At 31.5% G+C, this 22640-nt stretch overlaps 1 protein-coding gene across 1 annotated transcript; it reads left to right on the plus strand.

The window, feature by feature from the left end:
- Nucleotides 1-9068: 9068 nt before the first annotated feature.
- Nucleotides 9069-9624, plus strand: LOC145098639 (uncharacterized). Its single transcript, XM_079036261.1, has 2 exons — nt 9069-9252; nt 9473-9624. The coding sequence occupies exons 1-2, from the start codon at nt 9069-9071 to the stop codon at nt 9622-9624; spliced, it is 336 nt and encodes a 111-aa protein (XP_078892387.1).
- The last annotated feature ends 13016 nt before the right edge of the window (nt 9625-22640 follow it).

Here is a 22640-nt window from a genome sequence, read left to right on the forward strand (position 1 = left end):
AGTTTTTTCTCGTTTATCCAGACATCGTACTTGGTAAATGGTCCGGAGGGTGTGGTTGGAGTCTTGTGACTGGTTCATGGGTGGGATTTGAAAAAGTTTTGGCACGTGAACTACTCCTAGGTTGTGACCTTTTGATAGATTGATGTGATTTTGAAGGTTCAAGAATTAGTAAAATACCTTTCCATTTTGGATCGTCTAAGGAATATTTTTGAAAAGACATGACTTTATTTTGGAGTTTTTGAAAAGGTTTTTGTTACTGTACATTCCTCTTTGTTTGATCCTTTGACTGCCATATTTTTTGAAAGATTTTTGGCAGTATTGGGTTTTTCGAAGTTCTTTTGATTTGAAACCTTGGTTTGATTGAAAGTGTTGTTTTTGAAATTAGTATCCCACTTTTTACCTCGGGACCTGAATTCTTCTTTGAAACTCAACTTTGCTTGAGTTTTTGGAGAACCGCAATCAGAGATATTTAATTGCGGTTTCTTGAAAACTTTTGAATGAGTTGAAAAACAAGGACTTGAGTCATCTGAACTAGAGAGTTCAGGACTCTGAGAACATTAACTAAATTCAAAATTTTCAATTGGTAATTCATGAAGAATGGGTTGAATGGTCACTTTGCTTTTGACTGCATTCTGCTGTATGGATGACTGGACTACCGCATAATATGTCAAGGATGGGTTTTTGTTAGAACATTTTATGGAAGGCAAGGATGGACATATAACAACTAACTCTGGTCCTTCCACAACAATTTCTTCATTTACATCCGAAAATGACTGAGAATCGAGACAAGTTGTGTCAATGATGGGTAATTGATCAGAGGATTCAGGAAGAATTCCCTCAATGACAATGGTTAATCAGTTCATGAAGTCTACCGAAATGACATCTTATGTCCTCGGGGAAGGTTTTGTCATTGACCGGGTAATGAAACTCACGATCCGGAGGGACATATGGACGTTTGGCATTAAACCGAGGAGTAGAGTTCTCTGTTGTAAAGTACCCATTGGACCATCCCTAGTTGTAGGTGTTATCTACGATCCCATTATTAACAAAGTTAATTGCTTTAGTTTCATTAAAAAAACTTTTCTATAAATTGATTTAAACATATACTTTCTTTGTGGGCAAGATCCCTTTGATTTAAAGCAATATCTAACTGGGTTTCATTCAACATTCTAGCATCCTTTTCTAACAAGAAATCCTTTTCTAGCATGGCAACCTTAAGTCTATTATCCTCAAGTCTTCCTCTCATGTGATATAGCTCTTGGGTCGCTATATTCTTTTCATCTAATGTTTTGTTGTAGTCTGAAAGGACGAAAACACATTTGTGACTAAGTCTTTCTAAATATGATTTACAAACATGCATGCTAAAATTATTAGAATGGATCATGATTTTTACCTGCTCGACGATGCTGAGGGTGCCATCTTTGGCCATATAGCAGTAGTTCCTTTGAAAATTCGTCGATCCATCCTCTTCAGCAGTTGCAACCATGTATATTTTTCCTTTCCTCTTGTTGTTGTCAAACTCTTCATCTTCATCTCCGGATGACCACAGTTGATGATCCCTCTTCACTTATGTCGTGTTTGTTTTTTGTCTGCAGATCTGCGTGGCCTCTTCTGTCTGCGCCGCGCAGACATTAGCCTTTGCATACTATTTGTTTTTTTTAAGACTACAGACCTGAAAATGTATGTGCGCCCTCTTCTTGGCGCAGATGTAGACCAGAGTCTTCTAACATCTTCAAATATCTTCTAGCCTAAAAAAACAATATATCTTTATTTTTTTTAATTTTTTTAATTTATATTTTTTTCCAACTTTATTAATGATAAACAATTTGAAAAAAAAAATTACAAAACTTAAAAAAAGAAAACGTTCGACGATACAAATATGATATTTTTGACAAATTTATAAATAAATATTTATTACAATAATAGTCGTTGAAGTTTTTTACATAAATATGAAAAAGAAAATCATAATATATATTCTTATATTTTTTTTGCCAAATTTTGTAAAACATTATTTAATATAGTATCGTCAATTTCTCGAAAAAATATTTATGGTACGTTTTTAATGGATTTAATTGAAAAAATCGAAGTTTATTTCCATCCATTTATTTATCAAAATCTTTGATCCCTAATTATAATGTTTAGTTATAACTTTGCAACCAAAGTTGTTGGTTTTTTTTATCAAATATATACGTTAACTCATACCATTTTTATTTTTATTTTTTATACACTAATACATAAAAGTTAATCTAAATTTGTTAATTATTTATAAAAAGGTCATAAAAATATTAAAAAATCACTTTGAAGTTTAAAAAAATCAGTTTATTTTAGTAGTTCGCAGATGTTAAAAAAAACAAACAGTCTTCTTTTTTTAGACTACAGACGTTTGGTCCACCTCTTCTACTGCAGAGGTCTATAAATGTCGTCCGCAGACTGCAGACATATTGTCTCAGAAAAAACAAACAACACGTAAGGCAACATACGCCATTGCCTTTTCTTTTTCCTCTATTTCTTGGGCCATTCTAAGATAGAATGGCTTGTCCTTAACCACATTTGCCTTGCAGTCTTTGGAGAAATGATTTTCTTTATGGCACTTATGGCAAATGATGACTTCATTATTCTCTTCAGTTGAAGTACCGGAGTCTGATGGTTTGTTGGACTGTGGTGCATCTTTGGCGTGATGTGCATTTTATGGCTGAGGTGGATGGTGAGGATTTCGGGGATATCTTGAGTGGTTGTTTTGTGGATTGAAATTGTGGTTAAAAGGTGGTTTTGTAAACTGCTGATTTTTACAAAATGATGGTGGTGGTAGCCTGTTGAATTGTTGGCTAACCAAGGCAATGGCATTTTCCTATTTCCTTGCACAATCATCTTTGCAGTAGACCAGTGTCTTCCCAAACCATTGAGAAACTGTAGGTTTGTTTCATGATTACTTCGGATTATACCCGCATTTGATAACTTTGTGATGATGAGATTGAAACGTTTGACTGAATCGTCAAGACTTTCACCAGGAAGAGCTTTAAAGTTGTTAAACTCATTCAGTGTCGTGGTGAGTTTCTTGTCTTGGGCTTGTTCTAACCCTTGATAGAGATTCTTTAGCACATCCCATATCTCCTTCGCCGATTTGCAGTTGATGATAATATCAAAGTTGTCTAGAGCCACACCGCAAGAGATTTCATAGAAGACTATGGCATCATTCTCCGTTTTGTCTAGATCATCCTTTGTTGGTCGATTCATTGCTGGTTGACCTCCACCTAGTCCGGCCTGAGTACCATCTGGTTGAACAGGAGTCGGAATCGGGACATGGGGTTCTTCTTTCAACAGATCTCCAAATATCTCTTCTAAACCTTTTGAGATACCTTTCCATTCTTTGTGACCAATGGTGGTACTAACTCGCAACAAATATTGGTGCCCTATTAGAGCCTCCAACACTGTTGCAAACATTCAATGATAAATCTTGTGCCATATTTTTTTTTTTTTGATTTTCAAGAATGAGCTTTAGTGGTATAGAAGGCTTTTCAAAATCAAAGTTTTGTTTAAAAAGCAGCCACTTTGGCTCTGATACCAATTGTTGAGAGAATTTTTTTTGAGAAACACTTGAACAAACGTTAGTACAAGATAATAGTTACGGAATAAGTTAATCTCAAAAGATCATGTTAGCTAAAAAATAATAAGTTAGAATTGTTAGATAGTTAGTTGTGAAAATGTAAAGTGCGGAAATGTAAAGTAAATATAAATGACAACAAGTTATATCAAGTAAACACCAAACTAATTCGTAACAAGGTTTGTACTCAAACATGAGTTAGTAAATGTGATTAGTTTAAGGTGAAGAGGAACTCGGAGATTCATATAAGATATAGAGAGAATGATCTTTTGTATTTTAATGAAAGTTCAGAAAAATCTTGAAGAAGTGGTGTTTTACATGAAGATGAGAGTCTCTATTTATCGAGTCCCAAAAAGTTATAAACGAAATAAACAATTAATATTCTACTGACATAAGTGATCATGCAAAGTTCACTGGGTAAAACCAAGCTGACACGTTAAGTCAGTTGACATAACCAAAAGTTTTCATGATTTCACTACGGTAGTGGTTGCGGATCACTACGGTTCTTAAAACAACTTCTTCTTCAGTTTTAACTTCCGTAGACAAACGTCAATTACGGTAACCACTCCAACTACGGTAGACACAAAACAAGACCGCGAATTCATAAAGTTAATGAGGGTCACTTTATGTATCAACACCGGTTATATCAAACAAATTTCTAACTAAAATGGTTTTTATTGAATTCAAACTTTATACAATGGTTTTTGTACATAAAAAAAATTCAAAGTCTCGCCAGTTAAACTACAAAAATTAATTCGGTTTTTAAAATAAAATGTTTTTTAAATATATTGGTTTTTATAAAATTTGACATTTTACGTAAAAGTAAATTAGTAAGGGTGGTGGGAATGGAATTGGGGTAGCCTCTGTGTTGATCGAAGTGGCTACGAGGTGACACTATGACACAAACGAGAACATCATATCCACCTTTTATGATACAGGAAAAGGTGTTACATATTGGTTCCAAAATTTGTTTGGAAAAAATAAAGGAAATGAGGAAGATGGGTTGGAAGGGATTTGACTTCATCATGTTTAACAAGAGCATATTTTCCTCGTTCCGTCCATATTGGGACTAACAGCTTCATAGGTTTTCGAGGGTTCAACGACGACCATTTCGTCTACCCTAAAATAAATAAATTTTAGTTTCGTTAACCAACAATAAAAACTGTATTTTCAAATAATTGGTATGTATTTATTTTATTGAAAGTTTTAACACTTTTATTTTAATAAATCCATTTTTTGTTGTATTTTAATATATAACATCTTTTATTTCTGTAAATTCTTTTCTTATATGTTATGACATATGGTAACATTCATATCTATTTATACCAATCAAAACAATATATAAAATGATTAAAATATATAAATATAACAAAATGGGAACACGTTAGTATTTCATCAAAAAGGTAATCAAATACGGTTAAGTGCAAGACTCATTAAATATCTAATAATTCTCCCTAATAAATAAAGATTTTTTTTACCACTTGTCACATTCTTATTCAATTTGTCAAATATCATTTTGCGGTTATTTTGAATTAATTTTTTTTTCCACATGTTATTTTATGAGTTTTTCTATTTTATTAAATTTCATATAATATTTTAATGTAATAATTGCAATAAATATAGTAATAAATGGATATTAATTTCACTAATAAACTTACATTTTAATTTCAAAATTCCCTAAATTAAAGCTCATTGGTTTTTTTCTTTATTTAAATTTAAAAAATAAAAAAACATTCCCATTATAATAAATCACCATTTTTCTTATTTTCTTATAAATTCAAAGTTTCAAATATTTTGACATTTATATTTAACCTTTTTTTATTTAAATTAACTCATGTAATACATGAGTCTCACGACTAATAACCAATTAAGGGCATGATTTATATTTAAAGTCAATATTATTTAATATAATAATGAGTAAACTACAAATTTGGTCTTGTGTTTGTCAAACTTGGGGTTCAAGTCCCTAAACTTTCAATTTTGCATAGAATGTCCTTATATGCATACTTCATTGTGGTTTTGTTCTCTCTTTATGTTTAAATAAAAATAAAATGGGATCCATACCTAACCCACCGTATCCCTACCCGTGTATTCTCTTTCTATATATATATCACACAATTAGTCTCTTTCCATTTATTCTCTCTCTTCTTTTTATCTTACCTTACCCATCGAACACCATGAATAAGAAAAACTCACCTCATTCTTTCTCTCATCACCATGATTTCTTTGCTCATTGGTATGGCTAATGTATAGGTTACATCTGATTGGTAATTGGGTGCACTACCGATATCAGATTATTTATCTATGCCTTCACTTTTTACTATAAGCTTAAATATATGTAATTAATGGTTCATGAACCTTCAATTTCAGTTGATGGTTCAAAATGTAGTAACTTCTTTCCAAAAATATCAACCATATTTGACTGAAAGTTCACAATGATGTATACCTCTATCCCAAATATATGTCTCTCGATGGTCTTCATACACAATGGAAGTTAATGGTTCAACTACAAAGCCTATTTCAAAAAATGATTCTTTTTAGAGCTTGGGTCCATTAAAACTACAACTGAACTACATTTTACTTGAGGTATGTATGGCATATATGGAATATCAAGCAAGTTCTTCCATATCTGGATTGTTGGTACCAACAATCTATGATTTAGCCTCCCGCCAAATCTGCTTCGTCTCTACCTTCTTCCAAATATATGGTTCATGCTTCGTATGATTTCTCAACCAATTCAATACAATTTCTCAAACACTTCAATATAATTTCATATTGATAAAAGAATGATAAATATATGAACTTTTCGGGTGGAGAATGATGTTAATATCATTTTTCTTCATTGCCTTATGATTAGTGGCGGAGGTTGAACATTTTTTAGGGAAGGTGGGGGCGAAAGTATAATATGTAAAAAAATTGAAAGCAGGGCCACAACAAAATATTTATATTTTTAGGCATAATATGTATAAAAATTAAAGGGTAAGGACTATTTCTAACATAAAAATTTGGGAGGGGGGGGGATAGCCCCTTCTCGCCCTAAGAAAGCTCTGCCCCTGCTTATGACTAATGATTCGCCAAGACCATGCACTCTTATGATGGAAAAAATTAGACGATGGATTAAGAATCTTAGGGTGTTGTGTTATGGAGAGAAAGATGAAGATCCATTATCATCCAAAAAACGATCACATATATGTATATTGTATCTCTTAAGAAATCCATGTCAGTTCCTTTATGTCTATGTTATTATAGTTAATCTCATCAATTAATTTAAGCATAATATGGAACCTGTTTAGCAATTTAGGCAAACCTTGGGAAATAAGCAATAATTATATCCTATGAACTTATTTAATTGCATAAATGGTCCAAGGAAATATATAACTGAATTATTTTACAACAATATAAAGTGAAAAGATCTGGACACTAGTTTTATTGGAATGTCAAAGATTATCACAAGAAAAGGAGAAAAAAGATAAATCATGTATTGAAGAAGAATGAAATATAAAGTAAAAAAGATGATAAGTTGTTAAGAGAGATAATGTCGAAAATTTATAATTTAGAACTTGGAAGAGAGAGAGAGAGAGAGAGAGAGAGAGAGAGAGAGAGAGAGAGAGAGAAGAAGAAGAAGAAGGAGGAGGAGGAGGAGGAGGAGGAGGTAGGGAGGGAGAGATTCAAAACCATTCAATTCTTTAGATAATATTCACCAAGTTGCAAAAATGGCCCACATAGTTTACATTTTTTTGTGGGTGGAGTAGGATGTCAATTAATCATAACACGATAAAAATACGCAATGTAAAATAAAATTAGGATTAAATTGAATTTTGAATTCTTATTATCATCATGCTCATGTCTAGTGGAAAAAAACATGAAGGAATGTCGCTTCGTATTTGTGTTTACAATTTGATGCAAAACTGACATGATATTAATATGTATTTGTTGCGTTTTGTATGATTACTATGAAATAAATAAACTAATGATTATTTTGTATTATCTTTTTTGTGTTTTCAAGTTATAGTTGATTTATTTTCGTGTTGGTGAAACAAAGCACAATATCATGTTGTATTTCTATTATATAAAAAGTTATTGTGTGTTATCATGTTAGCTAAAAAAATCACACAACTTTCCGTTTTGGTGTCCTTATGGATAAATGCAAGAAATAACCATGTATTTTTCAATATTTTTTAATTATATCATTATACTTTAAGATTATTTCCTACTAAGGAATTTTACTTTGAAAAATCTAACCCAAAAACCCATGCCAACCATGGGTCACTCTTCTAGTTTTATATTAAAATATAACATTTTATTTGAAAAATCTAACTCAAAAACCCATGCCAACCATGGGTCACTCTTCTAGTTTTATATTAAAATACAACATTTTAAAAAATAATCGGTTAAATAAAAGGGTTTATAAAACATTTTAGATAGAAGAAAATAAATAAATTAAATTAATAAGACAAATGATAAAAAAGGTTAACTATCGAAGAACTTAGTTTTTTTTTAAACCGTAAATATATATTAATTTACTCCTAAAATACAACTTTAAATAAAAAAGAAAACACCAAATACCATTACTCTTTGGTATTTAGAGAGGCGGGTGTGGGCAACGCCCGTGTGGCGTTATCCGATGTGGCAGCGCCATAACGGGGGAACACCCCCCCTCCCGTTATCGTATATTATGTTACGTCGCGTGATTGTGGTAACATTTCGTAACGCGTAAAATTGGACCGTTTACAAATTCAAACCGTTTAAAAACGGTAACTTTAAATTAAAAAAAATACTAATTGCATTTTCATTATATATATATATACCTCATTCTTTTTACTACACATATTTCTTTATATCTATCTCTATTTCTATATCACTCAAAATACAAACACAAAAATCAACCAACTATGAATGAATTTGATCCGACCCATCCGTACAATGATGATAACGACGAAGACGATTTGTTCATGAGTATTATGTACCAGTATTACACAAACAGCCTACTACAGCCAGATTCAGCTCCACTACTCACGCGACGTGTGGCGTTAAATAGAGATCGTAAGGAAGGGCATCGACGACTAGTTAACGATTACTTTACGGAAAATTGTGTCTACCAGCCAAGCGATTTCAACAGAAGATTTTGTTTGCGAAAAAATGTCTTTGAAAGGATAGCCAACGCTATGGAAGTAAGGTATCGTTTGATTCAACTTTTATAATTTACAAAATGTCACTTTTAGATAAAATAAATACAAATTTACATGTTTAATATTTAATTAGGTATCGTTTGTTTACTATATATTTAGGTATTGTTTGTTTCAACTTTTATAATTTATAACATGTTACTTTTAGATAAAAATAAATATAATTTTTACGTGTTTAATATTTATTTAGGTATGAATTTTTCCAAATGAGATATGATGCCAGAGGAAAATGAGGTTTCACAGGGTTGCAAAAATGTGTTGCTGCAATTAAACTTATGACAATGAGGGAGTCGCCCGATTCTGTTGACGATTATATGAGAATGTCTGAGAGGACCGCACGAGAAAGTTTGTATTCATTGGCAAGAGGTGTTGTCGAAACCTTCGGTGACCTTTACTTACGCAAACCTTCGTTGCATGATATGAAACAATTATATGCGGCGTATGAAGAAAGACATGGTTTTCTGGGTATGCTTGGGAGCATTGACTGCATACACTGGAAATGGAGAAATTGCCCTGTGGCGTGGAAAGGCCAGTATTCGAGCGGTCATCATGGAGTGCCTTCGTTGGTGTTAGAGACTGTTGCTTCACAAGATTTATGGATTTGGCATGCTTTTCGGGGTTGCGGGTTCTAACAACGACGTCAACGTTCTCGATTAATCACCGATATTTGACAATCTTTTGTCAGGAAAAGCCCCAGATGCTCCTTTCACAGTGAATGTAAATGAATATAAGTTCGGGTATTACCTTACAGACGGAATATATCCACAATATTCTACGTTTGTGAAGGCGTTTCGACACCCAATAGATCCAAGGGACAAATATTTCAAGAGACGATAAGAAGGAGCACGTAAGGATGTTGAACGTGCTTTTGGGGTTTTGAAATCAAAATGACACATTGTTGAACATGCGGAGACACCTTATGAGTTAGATACTCTACGATATATCATGTATGCATGTATCATAATGCATAACATGGTTGTTGAAGATAAAGGACGCAATATTGCAACGTATTCTCTTACGGAACCAAGACATGTGCAATTTCAACCAGGGACATCAGAATATTTACATAGAGTGGTTGATATTCAAGATCAGCGAAAACACAAGCAACTCCGTGAAGACTTGGCGGATTACATTTATGTTGGTCACGAAGATGAAGATGAATAGTTTTAGGGCAAAAAATGTAGATTTTATCATCTTTTTTTATTTTTTTTTTAGGTTCTTAAATGTTTTTGTGTTTTGTTGTAATTTTTTTTAATGTTGTTTTTAATTTAAGATTTATTAAAATTTTATTTTTTACTTTTCAAATATAAATAAATAAATAAATAAAACAAATTTGAAATATAGAAAAAAAACATAAAAACAGTGGAAAATAATTGGTGTTATCACATGTTATTAGATGTTGTCCATTTCCATATTGGGTGTTATAACACCATGTATGAGTAGGATGCTGACATGACACCTTTTGGGTGTGATAACATCTGATAACATGTTGCCCACATCTAATAGTCTAAAGAACTTAGTTAATTAAAAGTTCATATTGAATGATTAGATGACAATTTTTTGATCCCGATGATCTACCATTGAAATGATCTAAGAGTTAGCGCGTACACTATAATTATGCTTCTTGATGAGTGCTTAATTTTTAATTGGAGTCTGGTTTTATAATTTATAATATATCTTCACGTGATAACCTTAGGATGCACTTTGAGACCGTAAATATATTTACCTTTTTATACAAGGTATAATCAGCTAATATATTTAAATTAGTTAATTCATATTTCATAGGCTAGAAATTTTTATTAGGTTAACCTTCTATATAATATTTTTTTTGTCTTATATATATATATATATATATATATATATATATATATATATATATATATATATATATATATATATATATATATATATATATATATATATATATATGATCATAATTTGGCATGAAAAAAACCCACCGACGTAGGTGACAACCGTGATGAGTGATGTTTCATGGTGGTTGCAGGCCGCTTTATGATTAAGCCATCCCCACCAAAAATGCTTTGTTTTATTTGGGCCCCATTTTAGATATATAAAATAAAGAAATAATTAAATTTAGTTATAATCTTTTAATTTGTTTTCAAAGATTTCTAAAAAAAATTAAGCAATGGCTTCTATAGCCATTGAAATCGCAGGTGAACCTTATGTATGTAATTTCGTCATTTAAACAATAATTTTGACATCAGATATGTGATTTTATCAAAACCATAAAAAATGATTTTTGCCAAATTGATATGATGAAATCGCATCTACGAGTTCATCTAGTCATTGTAATTTCTTCTTCTGTGCCTCATCTATGTTTTTTTTCAGTCATATTTACTATTTAAGTCTAGTCAAATGAGATTCTACAATTGTCTAATGTTTAAAGTTATGCATGCATTAAACACTTATAAAATTACTTGTGTAAACATGAGGATAATTTCTTTTCCAAACCTTAAATATTATGAGCTAACGGGCTCGGCCATAACGAAATTATAGTCCACAAGCAAAATCACAACCAATTATTGTCAAATCGAAACCCACTAAATGACACTTGCAAGTTTAAGAGCTGCTAGAAATTGGTCTCTCCCTGCTTCCTTCGTGGGGGATATAGGCGAGGTTTTACTTACTATGTGTACGGTTTGTCGGGAAAAAGGGAGAGGAGGGTGTGTAATTTGATGTAGTTTTAATTTTATTCGTCATTCCTTTTTCGTGAATGTAGGCATGTTTTAAAAACAAACTATCATGTGGAGGAGTAGTGTTGATTCATACAAGTTGATGTACGAAAGGTAAAGGGTTGAAAAATGTGATTGTCCAAATTTGACGGGACGATAGTGATATTTTATAAAATATAAGGGTGTAAAGCGCCATTGTAGAACGTATGGGTGGAAAGTACAACATACAAAAGTTTAGGAACAAAACTTGCCAACATAGAAAAGTCTTATGGCTAAAATTTAAAATAGAAAAGTCTTATGGCAAAAGTGTGAAACACAAAAAATTTATTAGTCCAAGCCCTCTTGGCAAATAGAAAACTCTTGTGTCAAAAATATGAAACACATAAAATATACTATTTTTAAGGACTTTTATTTTAATATAATAAATAGAAAGGTTACCTCCGCTATACGGGGGCCAGAAGCTTTCAATGTTGTTTCTGAATCGATAATTATGACAGACGTAGAAAGTGCAAGGATGAAAAGCTCAGGCTTTGCCCCAGATCGTTTTTTTTATGTTTTTATGAAAAAATTATAACTTTTGACTGCAAGGACCAAAAGTGTCAAAATGATTAAAGAATTAAAAGGGTAGGAATTAGCAACTTTTTAGAAAAAGGATCAAAGTTGTCAAACCGTTAAAGTTTTGTGACCAAACTTTAAATATTAATAGGTTCCCAAAAAGTGTAAAAATATTGATTGCAAGGACCAAAAGTGTCAAAATGGCTAAAGAATGAGAAGCAAAGTTGTCAAAAAAACATCCAAATTTACTATTCCTAACTTTGAAGCCCAACAATAATATAGGACCAATTCTGCCAAAAAAATGGCACGTTCACTATTCCTAAGATTCATTTCTTTAATATATATATATATATATATATATATATATATATATATATATATATATATATATATATATATATATATATATATATATATATATATATATACAAAAGTTCAATAGAGAACCATAATTATGAGTTCTTCAAGGAACCAAATCATTTTTTCAATTTCTAGAGCTTATTCTTTATCGAAAAAAAAATCTAAAAATATCTAAATTCATATATTAACATTGTGAATGTGAAAAAATATTTTTCGGATTCACCGTGAGAATCCGGATTCACGTTGTGAATTTTCGAAGATTCACATTGTGAATTTGACGTAAAAAAAAATTCGAATTTTATATCATTGTAAAAAGGATAAAAAATTATGAATTTCTGTATTTTTAGTTTTTTTTTTGATAAAAAATAAATTTTAAAAGTTGAAAAAAAGATTGGTTCCTTGGTTAATTATGGTTCTCTATTGAACCTCACCCTATATATATGTACTAGGCGAATGCCCGCGCGTTGCGCAGTGGGATAATTATGTAGTTTAATATAGTTATATATGGTTTAATGTATTGTGAATAAGTCATACATAAAACTTGTATGCGATTAAATAGCATGTATATTTTTGATTTACAAATTTTTTATCATAATAAATAATGAATTTTTTTTTACTATTAGTTTAAAATTTTAAATGTAATTTTTATGTACACATTAGTATCTAATGTAATTAGTTGATGATTGATTAGATATGAATTCTCATATGTGGTCGTCTATTTATGTTGAACCTCATAAAAATACATATTTAACGACTTTTGTTAGTTTTACTATTGAATAGAAAATGGTGCCGTATTTTAAGTAAATATAAAAAATGTCATTCTCAATCTATTTTAAGATAGTGACATATTTTAAGTTAATATAAAAAATTATATTCTAGAACTAATGAAAAGAAAAAAACGGAGCCAAAATTTTTAACTATAATAAAGTTGATTCCAATTAAAAAATGTTCAATCGAAGATAATATCATTCAATAAACATCATAAGATATTACGTTATATTCAAATTACATACATCATTTTTTGTAAGAGTCATTCAAAATATATGAGACTATAGTGCCTAATACAACAATGTAATAACCAAATGACCTTAACATATTTTAAATGAAATATAATTATAATATATTATCTATGCAACTAAATTTGTGCACAACATGTGGGATTCGTCTACTATATGATGTTCTTCTAATATATTATATTATAGTATAAACATTATATTTGGAAAACCACTTTCAGTTATATTGTAGTTTATAACATTAAATTTGTGATGGGTTGTATTTGACACACATTTGTGTATTGATATCTATATTATATATTTAAAACAAATCTTGTATAAACATCCAACCTAAATATTTATCTTCAAGTTTTCTTTCTTCGTCACGTAAACAAACTTTTGTTATAAAGCCAAAAATGGAATAAAAGACACTTAATTGTATGATCATGATATATTGTATTTTGATTGGGGCTTGTACAAAACATGCATGAGCATATACTATTAATTTATCTCTTGTTTTGGGTAATTCGAATAAGATAGCTTCAAATCCAACGTATCAAACGGATTACCCATTTACTAAAGTCTAAAACCCAAAAACTCAAACATGTTTTAGTACCATAGAAATGCATGAGGTTTTAGCAAATTATTATCTCATATGAATTACCATTGATTATGTGTGATTAATTATTAAGAAGGTGAAAAGGTTTGGGGGTTTCAAATGCATAAAGTTTTAGCAAATTATTGTGGGGGGTTTCAAATGCATGACAATCGAGGGAAAATGCAAGTTTTATAAGTATGTAAGATATATATATATATATATATATATATATATATATATATAGAGAGAGAGAGAGAGAGAGAGAGTTAGGTTCATATATAATCCATAATTATTGTGTGAATGTATGACCAAATTTTAACCATTAGATTAAAAGAATGAAATGTTGTGATCTTAGGGTACATCTTATTTACATGGACTTGCATATACTATATAATTACATTTAATAAGGATAACATATAAATTTTACTAATTGAATTAATTATTCATAAATTTAAATTTGTGTAATTATGGAATACGTTACTCCCCCATTAGGTACGATGATTTCCATATTCTTGAAGAATAGAAACGTAAGTATCATATAATCGATTTGGGGTTTTGGTTAAAGCAATATTCTTCATATTCTTTAAGAATTATACAGATGTAAGACTTATTTTTTGCTGTGTTCAAGTTTTTGATATTGTAAGTTTGAGTTGTAAAGAATTTTAGCAATATATTCTTATAGAATGTTATGTATATGGTAAATGTGAAACTGATTTTTGAAGAAATATTTTAGAAGAATAGAATGTGGTTTTCATTGGGTAAAAAGTAGGTACTGTCATTTAGCCATATATTTTTACAAACTATGGTTTTTAGCCATATATTCTTACAAACTATGATTTTTTAGTTAAATGTGAAACTAATTGATGAAGTAATATTCATGAAGAACTAACCTATGTTTGATTTGGTAAAAATACAGTAATATTCTACAAGAATTATGTAGATTTCATTCATTTTGTTTTCTTAAAAGTAAGAAAAAATAGAAATGCACATCCTTTATTAGTTAAAAATGAATCTGGTAAATGAACTTATAATACATGACTAATTCTTCAAGAATGAGAATGCACATCATTTATTCCTCAAGAATATCAGTTATCTAGTTGTATTTAAATAATATCATAAACGTACTTATAATACATGACTAATTCTTCAAGAATGAGAATGCTAAGTACATAAATTGAAATGTATCTTTGGAAACGTTCAAAACAGTTTCTAATAAAAAGTAATTCTTTCAAGAATAAGAAGATAAGAATTTGATTTTTTTTAAATGTGAATTATAAGACCTGAATTCTGTAAACGCTTAAAAAAGTTATTTTGTATTTTTAAATTTTAAACTTTCTTAATTAATTTGATTAATTTGCCTAAAATATAAGTAATTTTTATTTCTCTTTCTTAATAAAATGTATTGATTGCCCTTATAATTAATTAAGTGTAATTATATGATAAATGCTAGTACATGTTAATAACATGTACCTTAATATCACATCGCTTTATTTTTTTTTTTAATCTAGTGGCTACAATTCGGTCACACATTCACACAATACTTATGATTCATGTTAATTAATTTGTTAATAACATGTACCTTAGTATTGTGTGAATGTGTGACCGAATATATATATATATATATATATATATATATATATATATATATATATATATATATATATATATATATATATATGACTAGAATAAATTTGTATTTTACTCTATAAAAATTAATTGATGTGCATTTGTAGAAGCAAATGTTAAATGTTTATATAAATACATTTCTAAAATAAGATATGGTATAATGAAATAGAAATCAAATATCTTTCTATCTTTTGTTATTATTAATCTTCCTACTTATTAGATTAAGGCAAATCTATATCTATATTTATATCTATATCTATATCTAGATATCTTATAAAGCTAGCATTTTCCTTGAACATTGTGCATTTGAAACTCCCAAGGCTATTCAACTTATACTTTTGCTCAAACCATATTCAGGGGCGAAGCCAGGATTTTAGAATAAGGGGGGCCAACGTCGCAAAAATATATTTAAATATATGTCATATCAAAATAACATAATAGCTTCTACAATTTTGAAAGAGAATTTGACGATAAAAAATTGTTTAAAGAGAAGTTATATCAATCGTTTCAAGAATGCATTTCCAAAAGTTTTCAACCAACAATAAACGTTGATTTATAGTCATTCATTAACATGCTAATATTAAAAAACTATATTAATTATAGATCCATATCTTTCATTAATTGAATTATACTTAGTGATATAATCTATCATTAGTAAATATAAAAAACAAAATACCATTAATAATAATATAATTAATGGCAAAGTAAAAAGTTATTGAATATACAAGAATAATTAAAAACATACCTTGTTCTTAAATGGAGAAGATACTGTAGCACAAGAGGTAAGTAGCAGAAAATAATGTTGCCTTCTTTTTCAGTTTGGGAATTAGAGTGTGAGTAATTTAAGTAATAAATAAGTTAATTAAATCAAATGAGGGTTGTGGGCTACAACTACATGACGTGGACTTAAATATCAATTATTTAATGTTTTGATGGCTTATCTAATTAGTATACTGAAACTAAAAAATGTTGGGGGTGGCTGGGCATTCGGCAGCTCCGGTACTAACTCCGCCACTGACCATATTCATTTGAAACATCTTATTTGAATAAATACCATTCAAAAGGCTCTTAATAATGATTAACTATTCAAACGTTTTATAACTTATATAAAATGTTTAATAAGCAATTAATTGATAGTCTACTATAAAAATGCCAATTTCTTTTAGTAGAAACACAAATACAATCACATACAAAATTCACAAAGAAAATAAGTTTAAAAGTTTTTGTGTTGGCTTGAGGGCTTTGGACCATTTTCGAGCCATGTTATTATGTTAAAATTTTTAATTTGTAAGTTTGTTATATATTAATCCTTATATATATATATATATATATATATATATATATATATATATATATATATATATATATATATTGGTTTAAGTATTCTTTTAAGATAATCATTGTATGTTGTGATTGAAATTTTAATGTAAATTAGATTAGATTCATATTATCGATCATTTGTTATGGAATGTGATATAAATAATATTTAATTAGATATTGTATATATGTTTGTATATTGTTATTGCTTCAAAGAAATAATTAATTATAAATCATGGATATGTCATATTATCCATATTATCTATGTAAGTCTCTTTTAAAATGAAAATTGTCTATCTTATCACTTTATATTTTAGTATATGTTTAACATTTTAATTATAATAGTAAGTGTTTTTAAATTTTTTCTTTCACTTAGTAACAACAATAAATGGTAAATTATAATAATCATGAATATTTTATATTATCCATGAAAGTCTCTTTTGAAATTCAAATTATCAATATTATCACTTTATTATTTAGTATATGTTTCATATTTGAGTAATAATATTAATTTTCTTAAAATTCTTCTTTATTATTAATAATAAGTGGTTTAAAATTAATCAAAAATAATTTTAAATGATAATAACATCAAATTAAAAATTATGTAATGTTAGCTACAATAAATTGTACTTTGAATGATCATCATTATTGAAATTAGAAAATAATCACATAAGTAAAAAATTTAAATTAATCAATCACAATATTTTTTTATAAATAATACTAAATACATAATTATACTTAATTCTATTAATGAGGAAGGTGGATTGATATCAATAAATAATATTTTTCAAAATAGTTGAGATTATATGTATGTATATATATATATATATATATATATATATATATATATATATATATATATATATATATATGTTAAAGTTAAAGTCAATAAATAACAATTTTAAACATATATTTTTTAATATTTTAACAATATATTTTTAATCTGCACCGCGCAACGCGCATGTTTAGTATTCATATAAAACAATGACCTGTGGAATCCATTAATTCTTTTTCTTTATCTCCTTTCTTTATTTTTGACACTTGTCTTAATCTAGTGAGTGTGAAGATTAATAGGAACTTCTAATAAACCGATTTTAACCACAAAATTTTTCATTTTTAATTTTTAGAAAAACCAAAAATGTTATAAAACCAAGTCATGAATAATCCCAGGCACATCAATACAATCATCCACATAAGAGTATCAAAATGTGGAAATCATAAAATCTACAAGTTGGAGTGTACAATCAAGTCTTTGCCTTCCCACGATCATCAAAAGTACATGAAACGAATTTAATCCACAATTGTATGCATAAAGTTTAGCGAGTCATCCCCAAAATATCCATATAACCTCATAATAAACAACTATGAGTTATCAGCAACCGTGAGGATTATGATCAATTCCAGTAGGCTAACTGCATGCCCAGTGAATTGACAACATATTCCAGGGGTAATCAGCAGCCCTATGGGTTTTAAAAATCCAAAAGTTATTAGCAATACAATTCAATTCATACATAACGATAATCATCAATTAAGACCCAGTTGGTCACATAAATAATTATCACATAGGTAAATAGAGTGATAAGACTCACCTCACAAGTAGCAGCTAAATACAACATCTCACACACGGGTAGACAGGTACCACAATCACCTACTCAATAATACAAAATTACCCATTTTAGTCTATACTCTACCACCCTATGTTGACCAAAAGTCAACAAAAGTCAAAGGAAACGGTCCACCAACTACGCCCTACATACCAACTGCAATACGCATGTCGTAGAGTATGAAAGATTACAGGCTAAAACCAAGTTACACCCTATGTAGTATTATTTCATACATCCAGGAGGTGGACAAAAAGGTGAATGATCTTAATCTACAAGGCCTAGACTCTTAGATGCTTCTCCAAAGGTCTTCTTCTTACAAGAGAACATGTACAAACACTTTAGAACCTCAAAAACCTCTCACAAATGGTTAGGGTTTTGAAGGGACTGATTGGGAGGATGGAAGTTGGTCAGGGAGAGGACTCTAAGAGAGTTGGAGACTTTAAATAGGCCTATAACCCCATAAATTAGGGTTTGACTCCCTACGAACTACACAATATGTAGCAATACTTACGCCGTGTGTAAGTCTTTAAAGGCCCGCATGATATCCTACTCCTACGTTGATCGTACGAGGCCATCCTACGCCCCACGTAGGATAAAATTTTACACTTTAATGAATAAATTAAGGCAAGGAAAAATATCTATGGGTTTGAGTGTTACAAATCTCCCCCACTAGAATCAGAATATGCCCTCGAAGTCCTCAATCTCGAATAAAGCAAGATAGTGGGTATTCATCTTCTTTTCAGGCTCCCAACTCCACAGAGTCTTCATTTTTCTGTCGATTATTGCTACTGGTCACTTGACATAATTCTGGAGGTTATCGATTTGAATATCATCTAGAGGTACTACAGTTGTCTCGTCTGCTACACATTTCTGCAGTTCGGACACATGGAAGGTTCTATGATCTGACTAAGCTCATCTAGCAAATCTAAGTGGTAGGCCACTCTACCCAACCTAGCTGCTACCCAAAACAGACTAGTGAACCTAGTGCCCAACTTGCCCCGCTTTCTAAATCAGATAACGCCTGCCATATCCCCGACATGAAATTCCAACAGATATCTCTGTCAGTTGGCATAGCTCTTCTAGCGACTTTGAGTTGTCTAAAGTCTCTGCCTAACCTGTTGTATGAGCTCAGTCATCTTGAGCACTATCTTCGTGCTCCCCATGACTCTCTGACCAACCTCTCCTAACAAAATGGGGTCCGACACCTCCTCCCACATAGGAACTCAAAGGGAGTCATATCAATATTGGCGTGGTAGCTGGTGTTCTATGAAAACTCAACTAAAGGAAGGTAAGAGTCCCAACTCCCACCAAAATCCATGATACAACCCTCAACATGTCCTCGAGTGTCTTAATGTTCTGCTCGCTCTGCCTGCTTGTCTATGGATGGTAGGCATTACTAAAGTGCAACCGGGTACCAAATCCTTATGGAATCTCTTCCAAAATCTGGAAGTGAAGCGAACATCCCGGTCAGAAACAATTGAAGTAGGCACCCCATGGCAGGCAACATCCTCGTGAACATATATGTCGGCTAACGTTTCAACTGACGAACCCTCTTGAATAGTCAAAAAGGGAGCACTCTTAGTTAACCAACCAATAATATCCCATATTGCGTATGATCTCTTTGGAGTCTTGGTAACTTCATGATGAAATCCATGGTGATTTGCTCCCATTTCCATTAAGGGAATTCCAAAGGTTGTACTTTTTCGTGAGGGCGCTGATATTCGGCTTGGACCTTCCGGCAGGTCAAGCACCGCTCCACGAACCAAGCTATATCCCTCTTCATACAAGGCCACCAATAACTGAGTCTGAGATCATGATACATCCTTGTTGTGCCCACATGAATAGAAAATGTCAACTTATGTGCCTTGTCCATCAAAATATGTCGGGTTCCACCAGAATACAGAACATAAATCCTTGTCATGTAGTGTCAGCAACCCTCAACTATCATAATCAAAATCTAACATTTGACCAATCACCCGATCACTCTTCCGATTTTCCTCCTTGATGGCCTCCATCTGTGAAACCTTAATCATCTCTAACACTGGAGTCATAACCATCATCCTCAAACACAAATCTCAAATCGGTGAACTAACTACCGTGCAACTCAATGCGTCGACCACCACGTTAGCCTTACCCGAATGGTACAAAATCTATCAGTCGTAGTCCTTCACTACGTTAAGCCATCTCTGCTGCCTCATATTTAAGTTGGGATGATCTATTAGATACCTCAAATTCTTGTGGTCCGTGTAATTTGTACATCGAACTCCATACAAATAGTGACACCAAATCTTAAAAGTGAAAACCACCGCCCCCAGGTCCAGATCATGATTAGGATAATTTGCCTCATGAGGCTTCAACTGCCTTGAAGCGTAAGCGATCATGTGCCCCCTCTGCATCACTATTGCACCCAAACACATGATCAATGCATCACAGTACACAACAAAATTCTCAACTCCCTCAGGAAGGGTTAGCACCAACAGCTCACAAAGCTTCTACTGAAGAGTCTCAAACGCTACCTACTGCTTAGGACCCCAATAAAAGGTGGCATCCTTCCTAGATGAAGACTTCAGAACTTCCCATCGCATAATCGGCTCAATCTTGCCTGGGTCGACCAATATACTATCATGGTTGATGAGGTGCCCTAGAAACTGGAACTCGTTAACCAGAACTCACACTTGGAGAACTTGGCATACAACCTCTCCGCCCTAATAACTCTGAGTAGCTCTCGCAGATGCTCGTCATGCTACTCCTTGGTCTTGGAATAGACCAAAATATTATCGATGAAAACAATCACTAATCGGTCCAAGTTCGGTCTACACACACTGTTCATGAGATCCATGAATGTTTATGGTGTGTTAGTGAGTTAGAAAGGCATCACCACGAATTCATAATGCCCATAACGAGTTCGAAAAGCCATCTTTAGGATATCCTCCTCCCGAACCCTCATCAGATGATAATTGGATCTCAATTCGAGCTTGGAAAACCAAGATGCGCCTGCAACTAATCAAATAGGTTGTCAATCTACAACAACAAATATGGATTCTTCATGGTCAACTTAATCAACTCCCGACAATCAATGCACATCCGATGAGAACCATCATTCTTGTTGAAAAAAAGGGTCGGTGCTTCCCATGGCGAGCTACTCGGCCAAATAAACTCCTTCCCCAACAGCTCCTATAGCTTTGAGGATAAATCCTGCATCTCCGGTGATGTAAGGTGATAGGGCGCCTTCGCAATCGGGGCGACACCAGGGATCAGATCGATCATGAACTCCATTCGCCTCTTGGGAGGCACGTCAGGCAATTCCCTAGGGAAAACATCAGGAAACTCTCTTACAATGGGAACATCAGAAACTGACTTGTTCTTCTCCACCCGTGTATCGATCACATAAACAAGATACCCTATACATCCATGTTGAAGACACTACATCACACTGGCGACAAAACAAAAGGTGGACCCAACCCTATTACCATCGCTATAGATGGTCGGAACTCCCCCACTAGGGTCACGAATCGTCACTAGTTAATTATCACATTCAATCAGTGATCTAAACTGACTCAACTAATCAATACGTGCAATCACACAAACATATCCCATTACGATAGTTTTAGGTATTTAATGTTGCATCATTGTGGGATTTTTATAGTCTATTTTATATCCGGATTGGACCTGTAAACCCATGATTAATTATTAGGGTTTAGCTATTGAAGGTGCATCCTTGCATCATATCTTGAGATCTTCATTTTTGTAAACCCTACATGCCTTTACAGTAGTAGTTCTTGATCGAGCTCTTCTAAGGCTGTGATTGATAAATCATTCGACATATTTTATATTCATTATATGTGTTCATCATTCTTTTACGTGTTTGAATCTATTCGATCACTTTAGATTTAATCTCAACAATTGGTATCAGAGCAGGAGACTGTGTAATCCATATGCAACACTTTTGTTAAAAAGCTTTTAGGGTTTCTACTTTAATAGGATCTGTATTTTGCCGTCTTCCTCGATTTCATCGATTACAGATGTTGAATCTTGATATTTATTTTACCCTTAACTCAGTTTTAGGTTTACACATCTGGTTCTTATGGGTTTTTATCAAATCGACAAC

Source organism: Lactuca serriola, chromosome 4 (genome assembly GCF_051521515.1).
Source record: "Lactuca serriola cultivar US96UC23 chromosome 4, Lser_US96UC23_V15, whole genome shotgun sequence".
NCBI lineage: Eukaryota > Viridiplantae > Streptophyta > Magnoliopsida > Asterales > Asteraceae > Lactuca > Lactuca serriola.